The sequence below is a fragment of the Pinus tabuliformis genome, chromosome 9 (assembly GCF_031772625.1).
Source record: "Pinus tabuliformis cultivar Carrire ecotype Pingquan chromosome 9, CPIR1, whole genome shotgun sequence".
Taxonomy (NCBI): Eukaryota; Viridiplantae; Streptophyta; class Pinopsida; order Pinales; family Pinaceae; genus Pinus; species Pinus tabuliformis.
In genome coordinates this window covers 143,632,342-143,651,728 of record NC_142307.1, presented here as the reverse complement: position 1 = coordinate 143,651,728, position 19,387 = coordinate 143,632,342, and the positions used below count along the sequence as shown (strand labels likewise).

Sequence of the window (19,387 nt, the reverse complement as noted above, 5' to 3'; positions counted from 1 at the left end):
TTTACTCTATTGTAGTGTAACCAGAGTCGAGTCGATTAATGATGTAAGATATGCTTTTAAGGTTCCAAATTAATCTAATCTTTGATCTCATGGACCGAAACACAGTAATGAATATTGTATTGTTCTGAGAAAAAAATGGGGTATCCAGAAAAACCCTTTTGAGGGAAGAAGCGTCCTGTGGCCCTCTGGGCGTTATCGGTTAAAACCCTAGGCTAAACGCGAAAAGGCTGAGAATTGGTCCTAAACGCTCTCCCTGTTCCATCATTAGACCACAACCCAATCAACAGATACGTTTTGTAGTGTTTCTCTACGATTAGGATCGTTGTTATGTTATTTACCATGTTAACGAGATTATATACTCTGTATTGTTGCAAGCACAAGAGAGAAAGGGTCAATGGAGTAGAGAGAACAAACTCAGCGATCTCAACATTTGTCGAACTGTGGGCCCTGCATCTCTGTAGGTCAACAGTGAATCTGCAAGTTTTGGGGTTGTCGACAGAGGCTTGAATTTCCAAATAAATTACTTTATTTGCTTTGTGGTCAAGGTATCGTGAGGTACTTTAAGCAAAGAGAGGGAAAGTTTAGGGCCTAAAAGGGATCTTGAGGTATAAATGTTCAGGTTGACTTGGCTGTGTCTTGTTGCATTGTTGGAACTACTCACAAGAGAAAGAGTTAAATTTGGAGTAGGGCGAGGGTCGTTGCAGCGCAAACACAGCGATTTCTCTCGATGAGTTGAACCGTGGATCCTGCATCTCTGTAGGGCAACATTGAATCCTGCATCTTTTGGGGTTGTTGGCAGAGGTTCGAGTTTCCAAATAAATTACTTAATTGATTTCTGGTCTAAGTACATCGCGGGTCACTTTAAGCACGGTTTAGGCCTACAAGGATCCTGCGCTACAAGATCTTTGGTAACGGTTTAGGCCTACAAGGAAAAACCATGTTGAATAGATACGTTAATTCTGTGGAGCTTGTATGCTAATTCAACCTCTTTAGATACGGTTGGCATGCATGCTAACTCTACTGTGCTGATTCTGCAAATAAAGCGGAGATTGGACCTCATCATCGGGCATGAGGATATTCTTGGAACTCTTTTCTTGGCCTATATTTGCATGAGAATTCGTGGGATAATGCTGCTTTGGGCAGATATCCAGCAAGGAAAGTATCTGCATCTCAGAGGTCTAAGAAAACGCAAGTCAAAAGAGCGGCATATTAAATGTGGTGTTCATGGAAACAGCGCTAAACTTGCCACAGATCAGCCAGGAAAGTATCTGCATTTCAGAGGTCAGAGAAAACGCAAGTCAAAAGAGCGGCATATTAAATGTGGTGTTCATGGAAACAGCGCTAAACTTGCCACAGATCAGCCAGTTCCTGTAGGGAGTGTGCTCGAAAACTTACGATACTTGGCACACATGAACAGATTTCAAGTATAATTTGTACTCGGTAAAATCCATAATAATATCTATTTTGATGGGGGTTAATAAAAATTCATTATTACACAAAACCGAACATAAATTATGAATCATTTTGCTTTGTCTATTTCACAAGTCTTCATGATACCTAGTGTATTGCCTATATCCAAAAAAACCCACTCTAGAATTCTAGACAAAAAGGATGAAGATGAATTTATACCAAAGCTTTACTAATTTTTTTACTTTATTAGATTGAATATTTCTGTCTCATACCTAAAATGCACTTGTGTTAAATTAAAAAAATATAGATATATGTTATGTTTAGTCTTTTATCCTTGACATTAATAAAGACCACTATTAAACTTTTAACATGCTACGTTATTGTAATCCATTGCGTCAAAATATGTTCAAATAACTAGCTAAACATAAATGTACAAGTGCTTTCATGTAATTTTTCCCGATTATAAATAGGTAATATAGAATGAAAATATCTTTATACTTTTTCAAACATCTCTTTAGGTGCCTCAAATTAGCACTCAAACACTCTTTGATGTGTATTCCTTCATGGCACTCACTTACCTAAGAGACTTCTAGGTACTTCGAATTATGGCTATAGATGCTAGAGGTAGTGTAGGAGGGATAATAGTTACGTGGAATTTATTGGAGGTAATATTTCAAGATTGGATGGCAAGTATCATATTGGCTTAAACGAGATAGTAGGATTATTCGTAAAAGGAAAAACAAAACTTTTTGAAGGATATTCAATGGCATAGATTTATGTTCACTGATGCATTACGGATTGTTGGGGGATTTTAATCTTATTAAAGCATTGAGTGAAAAGAAGGGTGTATTGTGCCAATTGGATTTGGAATCAACTTTTTTTGTTGACTTCATAGAATAGTTGCAGTTGGTTGATGTCTCAACTATCAATGGCATGTTTACATGGAATAATCATGGAGGGGTAAGCAACAGGTTGTTTGTTGTTCAGATCAATTTTTAGTGTCTAAAGCAATGGTGGACAAGGATATTTTTATTGAAGGTACTATTCTACCATGCTTGGATTCGAATCACTGACTAGTCTGTTTGGAGATCGACCTTAATGCTACTCCTAAAAATCAACCCTTTCGTTGCAAGAGCTTTTGGCTTTAGTTTACAGAGTTTTTGGATAAAGCTAAAGCATGGTGGAAGAACAATAAGGTTAGAGGCAAGAACAAGATGCACACTTTGCAATTGAAGCTTAAAGAATTGAAGGCACAAATTCAATTATGCATGTAGAAATTTGGTGATAAAATTGCAACTGCTGAAGAAATTTAATCTAAAATCAAGAGACACAATTCTACTCTACTGCTCCACGGAAATTAATTTACAATTTACAACAACAATCACAAACATGCAATAAGAGAAACCACACATGCACAATATTTTTCTAGGGGAACCCAACTGTGAAAAAACCCTCAAGCTTCTTTGCATTCATCAAATGAATAGAGAATGTATTACAATTGTTTGCTCGCTCTGAGCTCAACCTGCAAGTGAATAACCTATCTCTTTGCTCAATGAGAAGCTCTAACCCAGACTTAGTCAATTTCTTTTTCCACCCGAGCTCTTGTTTCCTTGCTCAAATCCTCATTAAATCAGCAGGAATGTCCTTCAAAATGATTGTGCAATTCCCAAGGATTGATTATTGATTGCATGCAACATCTGTACACCCAAGACTAGTCTACAACTAATGTTACACTGCCTTGGAATCTCCATCGGTATAGGCAACCATCGATGCTCTCATGTATCTGGTCAACACTAGGCCATGCATATGCTTCACAGTTAACACTCTTAGTCAATTTATGGTGGAACCAAAGAGAGTGCATTGGAAAATAGTGAGGCACATTATGAGGTATTTGCATCACACAATAGATTATGGCTAAAAACTTACCCGAGGGGATGATGTCAGACTATGTGGATTCAGATATTAGATTGGGCAAGCAATTCAATGGGTAGAAAAAGTACCTCTAGGTACTACTTCAGTGTTGGATCAGGGATGGTTTCTTGGTGCCACGGAAAACAAAAGTCAGTAGCATTGAGCTCTGCAAAAATAGAGTATATGGCAACTAGCACAGTCGCGTGTGAAGCTATATGGCTTTGGAAGTTGTTGGTAAGCTTGTTCAGGCAGAGGTTAGAGGCGACTAGTGTTTACTGTAATAATCAGAGTTGCATCAAGCTCTTTGAAAATCCAGTGTTTCATGACAAGTAGAAACACAGTGATTTTGTGTCATTTCTTTAGAGATTGTGTGTAGTGTGGAGCAGTCCAGCTACAATATGTTCCCACAAAAGAGCAGGTTGCAGATATACTCACGAAGGCTCTAGGAAGAGCTAAGTTCAAATATTTCAGAGAACAAATGTGTATAGTGGAGAACCGTTTTAGTAGCAGGGACAAAGTATTTTGGATGCTTCTTAGTTGGAGTGTTTGCAGTAGCAACAACAACAATGATAGGGGTGATAGTTGGGTTGTAGTGCAGATGTAGAGTTGGTAGCATTAAAAGATGTACAGTGCAATGTCAGCAACAACAAAGATGCAACATGGTTAAGCTACAATTAGTAGCAGATGAATCAGAGTAAGCACAATGGTTGGTGGACAGTGGCTGGTGGCTACAATTGCCAGACATCAACATGTGAGGATGTTATGGAGATAGTTGGATAACACCTTCTTCACTAAGAGGGATTGTTAGTCTTTGTAGCATCAGATGATGTTCTAGTCTCAAACTTTATGGAGAGACTAAAACACATGAGTTCTCCAAAACCCATAAATCGAATTTGGAAATTCGACCTAGAGATAACTCAATTAAATTAATTGACCATCATTTAAATTTTCCTAAGTCTAACTTAGGAAAACTGGTTAATTAATGGTAATTAATTGAGAAAGGTGAGAATTCTATAGAAACTCACATGAATTGACTTGGAGATGAACTCAACCATTAATTCAGTTTGAATATTGGTCATTGGAGTCCCAACTAGAGATTATAAGAGGTTGATGGGTAGATGGAGAAATACATAGGAGAGAGTTAGCAGTGTGAGTTCCTTGGGTAGTTCGAACAAGCCAGCAACAGAGTTTGAGCCAGAGAGGGGACATAGAGCTAGAGAGCCCTAGAGACAATGATCCAGAGGAAGGTTTCAAGTTTCAGAGAGGCATAAAGATAAGGTCAAATTATTTCTCCAAGAGGCACACATGACCTTTGTAGAGCTTCAAAAAGTGCATTTGATTTAACTGGAGCAGTGACAATTTTAGGTGCTAGTGGTCAGGAATATTTCCAAAGGGGCAAGTCAGAGGTTTCCAGACCAACAATAGTGAGTCAGAAGTTGATTCGAGGCAGTTTCAAGCTAGCGAGATTCAGGCTTGTGCAAAGGTGATGCAGGGCCTACGCAGAGGTGGTAGGAAAGCCAGTTCGACTAGCTAGATTGAGCTGAGATTGCTCATGGAGGAGGGTGAATTCCCTTAGTTGATCTTGCCAATATTTCTCTCAGGTTGGATAGTTAGTTGGGCATCCATATTTATTGTACCCAGAATTTCACTGCTTCATAATAATAAACCCTAAGTTGTTGCATCGATTTTCCCACATTGGGTTTTTTCCGATGACAATTGTCTAAAAATAATTATGTCAATTTTTGTGTGTGAGTGCTAGCATTTCTCAGTCCCAACATTTTATTTTCCGCAACATTTATTTTATTTGGTGAAAAATTTCTAGTGTGATTAATTCGATATTAATTCATAAAATTAATAAATTGCTAATCAATTTGTTAGGGTCCCACCCTAACCCCCTTATTTATGTAATGGGTTCGAGTCATAGTCAAGAGTCAATAAAACCCACATTAATAATTGTAAGTGGTTAACCCGCAATTAATGATGGGACCACAATTAGTTGCAAGTGGGTCGTAGTATTAGATAGGTGGTAATAATAAAACCCATGGTATTGATCCTTGGTATTGCATGTATGAGTCATATATAAAGGATAGAGACTCCCTGCAAGGAGCATCGTGTCTTAATTTTGTATCGAGCTCTGCTCTATTGGAGGTTGCCCCCTCGAAGAGGCCAGTGAACATTGCTTTCTCAATAACAAAGTATTTGCTGTTGTCTCTCACTGTTCTATGTTCTGGGTATCTTTCTTCACATATTCTGTATTTGGGTATCTTTTGCAGGTTAAGAGCATAACACAATTAGAAGAATTAATTCCAGTTTTTGCATTTCAAGGAATTTTCACAATTTGAATGTTGAAGGTTCAAGTATCTGGAAATGGACTTAGGAAAATCGTCACTTGGTAAATAATCATATTTTTGGGGAAATACAAAGAGACGACTCAACTTTCTTTCGGTCTGATTCTTGGCAACAATCTCCTTGCATTTACGACATAATGGAATTTCGTTCTTTGGTAACTTTTACATCTGGGATAAGTGTAATGAGGTTAAAGGACTTTTTGGCAGGAAGAGCTGGAAGATGAGCTGTGAAGAAGATGGAAAGTCAAAGATGATTGGCTAGGGGACGTGCCATAATGTTTACGGGATACATTACAATAAGAATACTTGGAACGAAATATTTGTTTCTCCCAAGAAATAGATATCTTAAGGTGAGGATACACCCCTACAGGTATGATTACTGCAAAAAGGACCTATTCTATTTGTGTTAGTCATAGTAGTCTTGACAATAATCATATGTGGAACATTTTATGGATGGGGTTTCATTGGCCCAAAATATCAACTTTCTTATGGTTGATTTTAAGGCAATGTTTGCATAGGTGGGAGAGAATCAAAATGCAAGGTATTGAAGGACCATCCTTTTGTATGCTTTGTTCAAATGCAGAAGAAACTATGGACCATTTGTTTACGTCCTGTCCGTTTGTAGAAGGAATATGGGCCAATATCTTATTAATTTTTGGTTTGGAGAATAGGCACAAGGGCAACTTGGTAAGGTCTATAGTCCAATGGAAATAGGTCGCTTTTAAAAATCCCATAATTACTAGAGCCTGTATTATGGTCATTGGAGTTGTGTTATAGAGCACGTGGAAGGAAAGAAATGCATGAATTTTTAGGGGTAAAGAAAGGCCTGTTTCAACAGTAAATGAAGTACTTATTCAAAATATCAGGGAAATTATTCTTGTTGCCTCATGGAAATCAGATGATTGGAAGGTTGATAGTCTGAAAGCAAGAATATTAGTCAAACTTAATCTGCACCAGAAAATGAGCTTTTGTCTCAATAGACATCTTCAAGACATCACTCCCTGATTGCATACCTATTTCTTCCCTCTCCACGCTTTATTAAACTCAATTTCGACAAAGTATTTAAGGGTAATCTAGGGAATGCTAGCTTTGCCGGTATTTTTCGTGACTGCAGTGCTACATCAATGATTTATGCACAAAGTTGTGGATCTACTAGTAATAATTTGGCTGAATTTTGGGCATTGGAAAAGGGGTTGAGGATAGCTTATCGAGAGGGTTTTCTTATATTATGGATTGAAGGGGACTCTCAAATTTCCATTCACTGTATTCAAAACTTATTAAATGGTCAGCCCCAGATTTAAGAGTTGGCGCTTGAAGAGTGTTGTCGGACGTCTAAAAGTCTTACCTTGTAAATTGGAATATGTAACAGTTCAACACTCTAGGCGATCTACTAATAAAGTCACAGATTTTTTGGCCAATTTGGGGTGTAGAAAGTGAGAGTTGATTTTGGATGAATTATGGCCTTAGTCTGTCTAGGTTGATAATATGGACAAGCTACAAGATTTGTTAGGTTTTGATTGGGTAGTCCTTGATGGGGGTGCGTACATTGAAGGGAATGAGACTTTGTTGAAAACCATGTCCCCACTACACCTGTCGTCTTCTCAGCATGGTGTGGCATCGAACCGATGTTAAACCTTGGAGTGGGTACCTGCTACCACATTGTTATAAATGCAGAGGTAATGTACCAGGGTGGTAAAGGTATGCACATAACAGGAATGGAGGGGAGCATAATTCCTCATCCTCATTCACATGTGTTCCTGTGATATTAGGTCCTTTGGTTTTAAGTTTTCATGTACTGGAGGTCTGTCCTATTATTGCGAGTCTAGTATTTTGGTATCTCTCATCCAAACTAAAGAATTTGTGGAGTCGATGCTTGTCATTGTATATTTTTATGTGACAAAGGTTGGGCTTGTCTTTGAGTTGGTGGCCATCCATTCAGATTTTCCCTTTCTGGATAGCAATTACCAAGATATTTTTACCCCTGTACAGTTCGTGCTTTTGGGTGTTGGTATCCTGTTTACATCTCTGTGGCTATGCGTTTGAGGGAACTATAATTCTGGTTATTGATTCTTGGTACATATTTAATGTTTTGTGCGGAGTTTTGTTGCTTGTGTCACTAGTATACTGTAAGCCTGTCATTGGGAAGATTAATTTGTTAATTTTGGTCACAAGAGTTTGTTATAGTCTAGTTTTTACCCTGTTCTTGGTATTATTTCATTTGAACGCCAATAGTCAACGTGTTGTCAGGGGTAGTTTGATTATCTGATATAATAAAAAATCGGTTTTCCTCCGACTTGGGTTTGTCAATTGTCTTATGTCATTAAAATGTAGTGAGTTTCAAATCTTGGTTGAACTTGGTCCTCTGGTTTGGAATTTAGCGTATGGCTTGGTAATTTTTCGGTCTAGGGTTAAAGGGGCGATAATTCGTCTGTTTGATTATTACTTTGGTGGTGGTTCCATCAGTGCATGTTTACATTGTTCCCTTGCATATGCAATTATGCCTGCTCAACAGAGAATGGTGAACAAAAGAGGAGGAATAAGCAATGTTGGGTTCAAACGAACTTGAACTTTTACCTGTTAGCTCTGCTACATACTTCAGCGTTTGGAGGACCAAATATCAGCTCGGCCATGTGTTTATGCAAAAAGGGCAGATCGCAGCAGTCTTTTCCTCCTTCTCCCTCATGTTCCTTATGCTCCATAGCCCCGCTATCTCTATTTTTCCTCCTTAAACCTCTTCATTCCCCATTTAAGCCCTCTGAAACCCAGAATAGCCCCCTTTAGCCCTTGTCCTTAATCGCGAAGCACAAAACCTCCATAAGACCCTACCATATAACCTCGGCGCTTTCATTCCTCATTGCAATCAGCAAATCACATCATGCGTGTATAAGGCCCAAACCCCTTGACTTCCGCCGATGCGATATTCCTTAAAAACAGTTAATTCCTCATCGGGTCTGCGGTCTAATCGCAAATCGGCAAACGCAAAGGCCCAAGGTTTTCAAAGGAAAGCGCTAATCCGACTACTCCTTCACCGTTGGATCAGTTCCGCCATGATCCAATGGCCTGTGCCCCGCAAACCAATCTCCGTCGTCCGATCATCCACCAAAGCGATCCGATGGCGTTCGCACCTCCCGATCCCGTGAGCTGCCCACTCGTTAACCTGCGGGGAAAGTGGTTTTGGCCCTGTCACATCAGCCACGTGTCGCGCGATGATTGTGATCGCTTGCCCATTGTACGTTTACCGCCCATCCCCGTAAGCGGTGTGAGGAATACCACTTACCGCCCGTCTCGCTTGTCCCCTTCGCTATCGCTTGTGCACGTTAGCCGCCCGATAGCCATTGGATCTACCTGCCCGGGATCCAACGGCTCATGCTTGTTCACTCCCATTTCCTCCTGATGTCTCCCTCCGAGTCAATCTCAGCCATTCAGCTGCGCGATCCAACGACTGATAATTGTTCCCGTCATATTCACGCCTCTGCCATACTGTCTGTACCACCCTTGACTGTTCTATGTTGCTGAAGGATGAAGGTGATCACCTACCAGCACTCTGCGCAATTAATCTTCAACCACCGCATTCAACAAACAGAGTGGCCGAGAACGAAAAGAACATGCCTCGAGCAGTTGAATTCATTCAGCAGTTATGGAGCATTTTTCATACGACATTCCACCTGCTCAAGAAGGACAACAGAATATCAGGAAAGGGTCAATTTGTTCATTAAAACACACAGATTGTAGCAGAGACTCTATCAGAGAGTTAAGGTGGTTGGTGGTCGATTATGACCCCTCCATGCCTGGAATAGCAGAATATCTTTGTAAACAAACTCTATATATACCCAGAACACAGATGTAATCAAGGATGATGGTTGTTGTTTTGATGTAAGGTTCAACTTCTGGAGACTGTAACTACTTTGATACTTGCAGCGTCTGGTCTTCATTTTCAACTAATACAAACTTCTTTTGCTGTTAATTGCTCACTTTCCACTCCTTCTTTGTTCTAGGCTGTGCCTGTTATGCATTTTTCACGTGCTCTTGATATTTAGCATTTGAGGGGCTGCCATCCCACCTCTGTGTTAAAATTTAGTATGTATGATTGAATGCGTTATGCAGGTTTCTGTTATTTTAGTGCCAGAGAGCTGTCATCCTGTTTGTGCATTAGGAAGTAGATTTGCAGACCTTTTTACTGGTTGCAGCTAGCCATCACATGGTCTTGTGCATCTGCTGGTGTGGTCAGTATTCTCCATCTTCACCTATTCCTTAAACTGTGAGTGATTGGTGGTCTAAAGCCTTGTAGTCTGGGGGTGTTCACCCATGTCTGGAGTTAAGCATAGTAGAAGTGGTTATCTGGCTTGAATATGCATCATTCCTTCCATTCATCCACCCATTTTCAACATTTTTGTTGAGTTTGTAATGTTCTCAAGCATCTCTGAGATACAACCTAGGATAGTTTCTTGGGGTGATAACATTAATTGGCGCCGTTGCCGGGGAGAGGAGATTGAAGCTTAGCTTCCCTGGGAGACGACACAGTTCCAGATTTTGATGATAGACAAAGTCTGGGCACATTTATGGTTGTAATCATCTATCTGGCGACTCCACTGGAGGAAGACCATCCTTTGGCGACTCCACATCACATTCTTGGCTCAGTTTATGAGGCATGCTCGGAGAAATCTTCAGAAATCACCAGCTGACCCAGTGCCTGATCCTGAGAAGATCGTTAAGCAGAAGAAAACATCGTAGAAAGGAGCATCAGGATCAGGTAAGCCTTAAAATTCCCATGTATCTCTACTAGTGGAAATCACCTTCAGAGATTCATAAAGATCCTTGTTCATTCATTTCCCTTTCGGATCTCAGTCCAAAGAAGAATCCATGTTGTCCATCATATTCCTCTGTCTCTGTCATCCTTTTCATTGATCCATACCACTCAGTCTACCAGTATCCTTTCATATACCCTAGTCATGGCAGGTCAACAAGCTCTTACAAAGATAGAAAGAATCGTTGCTGCTAGGTATGGACCCTTGGTCTTGCCTGTCCCTTTGAATGCCATGCTTGCAGGAGATTATCAGGAATATATGCCTAAGTTTACTGCTACAGAAGGAGTAACAACTGAAGAGCATCTAGAGTCCTTTTATAGCTATGCTGATAATCTAGATATTAATGAAGAGGATGTGTGGATGAGGGTTTTTGTCCAAAGCCTAGATGGGGAGGCTAGAAAATGGTTTAGAGAATTACCCCCTAGGTCTAGAGTAGATATTGAGGCCTTAGATGATGTGTTCCTAAAGAACTGGGGGGATAATAAAGATCTGCTTTATTATCATACTGAATTTGGGAACTTGCAGAGAGAAGGTGGTGAGCTGCTGTCTGATTTCAACAAGAGATTCAACCATATGTACAACAGAATACCATGTGAAGTGAAACCCACCCCTACTTCTGCTATGCTTACTTATGCTAATGCCTTCGATTCTCAGTTTTGCCTGCTGTTAAGAGAAAGAAGATGTGCTTCTTTCGCTGATTTGCAAAATGCAACCTTTGAAGTAGAATCAAACATCATGGCTGCAGAAAGACTCGAAGGTGATGCTGAAAGAAGAAGATAGGGGGGTGACTCCTCATCATCCTCTGATCCTAAGATCAATAAATTGGCCAGGATGATAGAGCTATTGGCCTCTAAAGTTTCCATATTGGAGGCTGAGCAGTATTCTCAAGAAGCAGGAGCTCCTTGTTCCTTTACTCTTCCAAAGCCAAATCCATATAGAGGAGCACAAGAGCAGTTACAGATTTTGCAAAAAAGTAGAGATACAAACAAAGACAAAAGGGTGAAAACCCTTTTTCAGAATATAGTCATGGAAGAAGAGCAATATGAAGAAGAGGATGAGGTCCATGGTTTGGAAGACAAGGGTAGTTCCCCTTTCTTAACCAGAGCTGCTTATGAAGAGTCACTATCTAAAGGCATTGCTCATGAGTTTGCTGTACTTGCAGAACAACAAGCTTATTAGCAGAAGCAAATAGTAGTAGGTCCTACCATCCTCGAAGACGCTGAGCCTAAAGCCAGCCTATCTTCCAATGACTATGTAGATCTGCAACTTGACCAACTTGCTTTTGTCCCTAGCACAGTGATCAAAAAGGGAGAAGAAAACTCCCCATCATCTTTTGCTTCTCTGTTTGTTCAAGAGACAATCCCTCAAAGTTGCCCCCTGAACACTGAGGCAGGACAAAATTCAATGCTCAAGGCTGATATGGGTAATATCTGTCTTGATATTCCAAAACCTGCTCAGGTAGCCTCCACACAGATTGAAAAGGCAGCTTGCCAGATGACAGAGGAAGAGGGTGCACAGTCTTGGGACTCCTCCTTGGATGTGGACTGTTCTAAGAAAGATGAAGGAGCAGATGAGGTCTCTGTGTCCCCCGCACAAGAATACATTGGTTCACCATTCATACTAATTGTGCAGGCCACAGATGACACAGACAAGTACACAACTATCATTGTTATTCATTAGGTGTACAAAGGCTCCCATGAAGAACATCCAAGGAGGAGAGCATACAAAGAGGGGATGAAATATAAATCATCTCTACCTGATAAGGTTAAATGCCCCAAACTGTTTGAGGTAGATGATCAAATAAATCCAATTTTGCAGATCTATGATGAACGGGCCGAGAGGCAGAGAAACAGTTTTGATGGTCCTATAAATGGCCAGTTTTTGAATATTTATTTTGTCTAAGGTTTTCGAGCCTTAATGATTGTAAGCATTTTCTTTTACAGGCTTTAGTGTAGACTTAATTAGACTCCATGCCCAATGGAATACTAGGCAAATGTTTTTTAAGCTTGTTTTGTATGAAGGCATTGGTATGCCGTTCTTGAGACCTCACAGGGAGGGTCTCATCCCCAGAAGGAGCCAGTGTTAGCTCTGCTACATACTTCAGCATTTAGAGGACCAAATATCAGCTCAACCATGTGTTTATGCAAAAAGGGCAGATCGCAACAATCTTTTCCTCCTTCTCCCTCATGTTCCTTATGCTCCATAGCCCCGTTATCTCTGTTTTTCCTCCTTAAACCTCTTCATTCCCCCCGTTTAAACCCTCCAAAACGCAGAATAGCCCCCCTTTAGCCCCAGTCCTTAATTGCGAAGTGCAAAACCTCCATAAGAACCTACCATATAACCTCGGCGCTTTCATTCCTCGTCGCAATCGACAAATCGCATCATGTGTGTATAAGGCCCAAACCCCTTGACTTCTGCCGATGCGATATTCCTTAAAAACAGTTAATTCCTCATCGGGTCCATGGTCTAATCGCAAATCGGCAAACGCAAGGGCCCAAGGTTTTCAAAGGAAAGCGCTGATCCGACTACTCCTTCACCGTTGGATCAGTTCTGCCATGATCCAACAGCCCACACCCTGCAAACCAATCTCCGTCGTCCGATCATCCACCAAAGCGATCCAACGGCGTTCGCACCTCCCGATCTTGCGAGATGCCCACTCATTAACCCGCGGGGAAAGCAGTTTTGCCCAAACAAGTAAAGATAACTCATTTAGTTGTTACGTAACACTAAATAATATTGAGTTAAAAAAATGAAAAATACTACATTTATATTAAAACTTTTAACCAACTATAAGTTTTAAAAATAAAAAATATAATAAGTTTAAAAAAAAATTATTATATTTTTAAGTGTAGTTTAAAAAAATCACAAATTAGCTCAAAAAATATTAGAAATTTTGATAAAGTTATGATAAAATTTGGCAGAAATTTTTGAAAATCTGGGTTTTTATATTAAAATTAGAAATTTAACCCTTCATTCATAAATTATTAATAAAAAAAAATATTTTTTATTAATTAACAAAAATGATTAAACTCTATATATAAGGGACTATATCCCTATTTTTAAAAGTGGGGATACAAATAACCCCTCTAATTATTGGACAATTATGATCAACCCTCTCATAGCCAAGTTATATGGTATTATTTTGGAAAGGAAGTTGAGCATATGACTTGAAAGTGAAGGTAAGCGGGTTTTAGAAAGCAGCACGCAACAATAAACCACCACGTTACGCTTAGGATCATTGTGGAGGAATGGCGCAATGATAAATCCAATCTCTTTTGTTGCTTTGTGGAATTTAGAAAGGCTTTCGATACGGTTCTTAGAAACAACCTTTGGAACATATTAGAAGAGCTAAAGGTTCCTTTTGAGTTGAGAGCTGCCGCTATAAGGTTATACGAGAATGTAATTACCAAGTTAAAGAGCAATGAGGGGTGGTCGAAAGATATTAAGTGTAATATCGGAGTTAAACAAGGTTGCCCCCTCTCCCCTACCCTATTTGGCATTTACATCGACAAGCTAGAAGGTTGTTTAGAGGAAGCAGGATGTGCTGGCACGATCTTAGCTGGGATAATCATCATCCTTCTTCTCTACGCTGACGATATTGTTCTTCTCGCAAGGTGCCCATCTAATCTTGATAAGCAACTTATACTTCTTAAGTATTTATGGCTACCATGGGTATGATTGTTAACACTGACAAAACAAAAGTTATGCTTATCAAATCTAAGGACACTTACGCTAATTTTATGTATGACAATAGTAACTTGGAGGAAGTGTCTTCCTACAAGTACCTAGGAATTGATATTCATCACAAGCTCAACTGGAACTATAGCATTGAGAAAAGGATTAATGGGGGATGGAAAACTTATTTTGGTCTTGAAAATAATTGTAAAACAACAAACCTTGTAATGTGGAATAGAAAGAAGTTCCTCTTTGAAACTTTAGTCACTCTGGTTATCTTATATGGATGTGAGGTTTGGGGTTGTAGCATCTCTAGAAAATCTTGGAGAAAGATTGAGCAAATCCAGAAGCGTTTTATAATGTATAACCTCAAAATTAAAAGCAACACACCCTATCCTATTCTCCTTATAGAAGCGGGTCTTTCCCCTATTGAGAGCCTAGCTATGACTAGGCTTCTGTTGTACAAGCACAAACTCAAAAACATAGGAGACCATAGACTTCCTAAGCTAGCTTTAAATTCCAGCCAAAACCACCTAAGGGTCAAACAAGGTTGGTATAAAGACACCAGGGCCTGATTAAACCATTGGGAGATCGACGAGAATGTTGCATTGCAAAACATTAATAACATTAAAAATATTGTTACTTCTAAGTTCAATGAAAAAATGTGGTATGAGAAAGATTTAGCAGCTAAAAGAAAATTAAGATATTATAAGGAGGTCATCAACCCCACCCTAGAAGATCAAAAGTATCTCTCTGTTTTATCTAGCTCAAAGAAGAAAATTAATATAGCCAAGATTAGAACGAACTCTCATGAGCTCCATAGTGAAACGGGTCGTTGGGCAGTGCCTAAAACACCATGGATGGAAAGGTTCTACCATCTCTGTGAGAATACAAACATTGAGGATGAAAATCACTTCCTCTTAGAGTGCCCCGCGTACAACCACATTAGATCTCAGTTTCAAAATCTTTGTTGTAATACTGACCTTCCTAGCCTTTTACATTGTCAAAATTACAGTGAACTCGGGAGGTTTCTCTCCAAGCTTTTTGAGCATAGGAATAAAATCTTAAATCAAACTAAATAATTCGTTTCTTTAAGTCCGATAGACCAAAGTTTGGTCTCAATGACCATTAACCATCATCATCATCAAATACCTTATAGGAGATTTTGTAATCTAAAAAAAAGAATAATTATTTTATATATATCTATAAAATTTTACAACAATTAAATTATATATATGTGACAACATTTTAAAAATTAAATTAAATACAATTTTCATTTAAAATTGATATTATTAATATTTAATAAATCTAAATTTTAATTAATTATAACAAAATGATAAAACATTTTATAATGAAAAGTTATTATTATATATATATATATATATATATGAATATTGGCTCCAAATAGTTAGTTCAATTGGTCCAGTTCTCATTGCTAAGCATATAGCTAGTTGAGAGGTTAGCTCAATTGGTCCACTTCTCATTGCTAAGTACCTAGCTAGTTGGGAGGTTAGCTCAATTGGTCCACTTCTCATTGCTAAGTACCTAGCTAATTAGGAAGTTAAGAGGTCAAATTGTCTAGACACCCTTAGAGTTAGGCCTTACTTATTTGGCGAACAATTAAATCTTATCTCTAAACCATATACAATAACAAATATCATTATATTATAGAAGAGAAAACCACATTTAGATTAAACCCAAATACACCTATACACCTATGTTGATTAACCTATATATATGTGTCATATGATTCTCATAATTAAGGCACAAATATCAATATATTATAGAGGAGAAAAACACATTTATATCAACCCCAAATACACCTATTCGTTAACCTCACAATCCATCTTTGTACTGTTGAGCCCTATGAACCTAGCATTCTAGTGCTAGAGGAGAAAAAACACATTTATATCAACCCCAAATACACCTATTCGTTAACCTCACAATCCATCTTTGTAATCTTGAGCCCTATGAACTTAGCATTCTAATGCTATTCGTAGCTCGTTTAATTTTTTTTCTTTAAAAGGGCTCTCTGCCGATTTGTCCCATGGTGACTGGGGCACGCCTCTTTAAGTAAAAAGTCATTTGTGTGTGTTTATATATGATTGGGCCATCCTAACTTCAAAGTGGGAAAGATCAAATCCACTATAAATATATGCGGCGTCTCTTAGCCGCTTCACAGTTTCTCCTTGAGTCATCTATTGTGTACCTGAGTCATCTATAGTGTATCTGCGCTTCGATTTCTCCGTCAATTGCCGGGCACAGATCCAATCTCCGAAACCCTGTCCCGTCCTGGGGTGAAAGCAGCCATGGATAACACTCGAGATTTCATCAGAGACGTCAAACGTGTCATATTAAAGGTATTGTGCTATTCAATTCACTGCTATTCCATTACATTTGATTAAAGAAACAAATTCCCGTCTCTTGACATGTATATTTATCTTTAAATTCTATTGAGTTCATCGCCTGCATGCTGAAATATTGGCAGCCATATGAAAGTTTTGAACAGCTTTTACTGTAAAAGTTTTACAGACAATGAAATCACATCGCGTGCAGTCTTAAAGATCGGCAGCGGTTTGAAAATCTTCAATAGTTTTATGCAGCTCAAAAATTTAGCGATGAAGTGATTTTACTAGCAGTATTCTATCGTTTATAATAACAGATTTGAGCTTTCATCTGCAGATCCAACTTCGTTAGCTAACGATGCTTACTAGCAGATGTTTACATGAAATAATATAAACATTTAGCAGCTGTTTTGAGGTGGTAATAATTTAACCGCCGTATTCCATATAAATCAGATGACGGTTTTCACATTACCACTCAGCATAGGAAATGCTTTTTTTCTTGTTCTTCCCCTTTTAAATGTGAAATGTTGTTGAGTTCATATAAGGTTCGATTTCTTGTTATTTTCGAGTACTTTTATACTTTTGAAAGAGGTAGTGAAGAGATCCACATCGATGGTTGACAGAAAACTTTCCGATATCATTATATTGCTCTGACAGCTGGCATTCTATACCTGTATGTATGTTAATATAACCATTTTGAAAGAGGTAGTAAAGAGATCCACGTAGGTGATTGACAGCAAACTTTCCGATAACATTATATTGATCTGACAGCTGACATTCTATGTATGTATGTTAATATGGCGCTTTCGATAGCATTCTATTCATCTGACAGTTGACATTCTGCACCTTTATGTTTGTTAACATAGCGCTTCACTTGGAAGTCGTCGTAGTTTATATTTGATGACCTGTCGGTTTGGTGACTATGGGATTTGAGCATTCATCTGCTGAACCAGCCTCGTAGCTGACTACGCTTCCTAGAAGATGTTTACAATTACATGAAATAATATAAACATTTAGCAGTTGTTCAGGCGGTATTTGTGTTAACCACGGTTTTCTCGTGGTCTCACGAGCTCTCTGTTATCACATTTTTTCCCTTTTCGATGTACACTACTGGGCTCACATAGTGCCTGTTTTCATATTTTTTTCGCCTTTAAAATGTGAAGGGGTGGACAGTTGGACTCATGAACTGTCCGATTCCTCGTTATTTTCGGGTATCTTTGACTTTTAACAGGTGGTAGTTAAGGGATCCACGTTGATATTTTATAGAAAACTTTCCGGTAGCAGTCGAGTGATCTGACAGCTGGCATTCTGTTACCTGCATGTAAGATGAGGTAGGAAACTATTGCAGCTTATACCTGCCAAAGTGTCAGTATTTTTAGTCTATCGTGACCCAACTGGAGTCGATTAATGATATAAGATATGCGTTTTAAGATTCCAAATTAATCCAATCTTGCTTTGAGGGACCGAAACACATTAACGAATATTGTATTTTTATTATAAAAAGAAATGGGGTATCCAGAAAACCCTTTTGAGGGAAGGAGCGTCGCTGTGGCCCTTCGGGCATTATAAGGTAAAACCCAGAAAGGATGAGAGAGCTAGGTGTATCAAGACGACCGCCGTGTTCTATAGTTAGACTACACCGCAATCAACTAATACATTTTGTAGGGTTGCCCTATGACCTAGGATCTCCATTATATTATTCCCCATGCCAATGAGATTATATACTGCGTTTTGTTGCATTATTCGAACTACTCACAAGAAGAAAGGGTTAATGGAATAAAGAGAGCAAACAGAAGTTGTCCATTTGATGAACATTGGGCCTGTATCTCTCTGGGGCAACATTGAATCGACATCTTCTGGGGCTGTACACACAGGCTTGAATTTCCAAATAAATTACTTTATTTGATTTCTGGTAAAAGTATCGCGGGGTACTTCAAGGATAGAGAGGAAAAACACAGTTTAGGCCTTAATAGGGATTTTGAGGTATTAATGTTCAAGTTGACTAGGCTGTCTTGTTGCGTTATTGCAACTACCCTCAACCATTCGTCTCCATCAGTTCAACAGTGGGTTTTACATCTCTGCAGGGAAACATTGACAGTGGGTCTTACATCTCTGCAGGGAAACATTGAGTCCTGAATCTTTTAGGCTATTGGTTAGATTATATCTATATATAACTTTTTCTACTTAAATGTAAAGATTTGTAATATCGCGGGGTATTCAAGGATAGAGAGGAAAAACACAGTTTAGGCCTTGGTTAGATTATATCTATATTTAACGTTTTCTACTTAAATGTAAATATTTGTTGGAATCAAGTTGTGAACTCTCCATCATCTAAATATCCTAGAGATTTTTCATGGTGATTAATTTAAATATGCAATCAAAAACGATATTCCACCCAAAATTTCTAAGAAAATTGGTAATATATAGACCACACCCATCTTTTAGGATTGTTGGCAGAGGCTTGAATTTCCAAATAAATTACTTTCATTGATATCTGGTGAAAGTGGAACGCGGGTTACGTTAAGCGTATGAGAGAGCACGGTTTAGGCCTATATGGATCTTGCGTTCCAAGATCATTTGGAACAGTTTGGGCCTATAAGGAAAAACCAACGTGAACCTAGCTATAGTATATTCTTTGGGCATGAGTATATTCTTGGAACTTTTTCCTTGGCCAGTATTTCCATAAGAATTCGTGGAATAATGCTGTTTTGGGCAGCATATTCAGCAAGGAAAGTATCCGCTTGTCAGCTGCCAGAGAAAACACGAGTCAAACAGCAGCATATTAAAGGTGGTATCCAAGGAAACAGAGCTAAACTTAGCACAGATCAGTGAGTTCCTGTAGGGAATATGTTAGAAAGCTTGGCATACTTGCCACTCAGGAACCTATTTAAAA

The 19,387-nt window shown here is 38.8% G+C and overlaps 1 protein-coding gene across 3 annotated transcripts in view; it reads left to right on the top strand.

Annotated features, from left to right (window-relative positions):
* LOC149147515 (delta-1-pyrroline-5-carboxylate synthase-like) overlaps window positions 1-19,387 on the top strand; it is a 75,856-nt gene that overhangs the window by 10,265 nt on the left and 46,204 nt on the right. The window contains exon 1 of one of the 3 annotated variants that reach the window (XM_089439838.1): window positions 16,302-16,509. The exons of the other annotated variants lie outside the window; for them this stretch is intronic. Coding sequence (XP_089295964.1) covers window positions 16,459-16,509 — 51 coding nt within the window. The 5' untranslated portion in view covers window positions 16,302-16,458. Of the gene's footprint in view, window positions 1-16,301; window positions 16,510-19,387 lie in introns of those variants that run through there. 3 annotated transcript variants of the gene reach the window in all.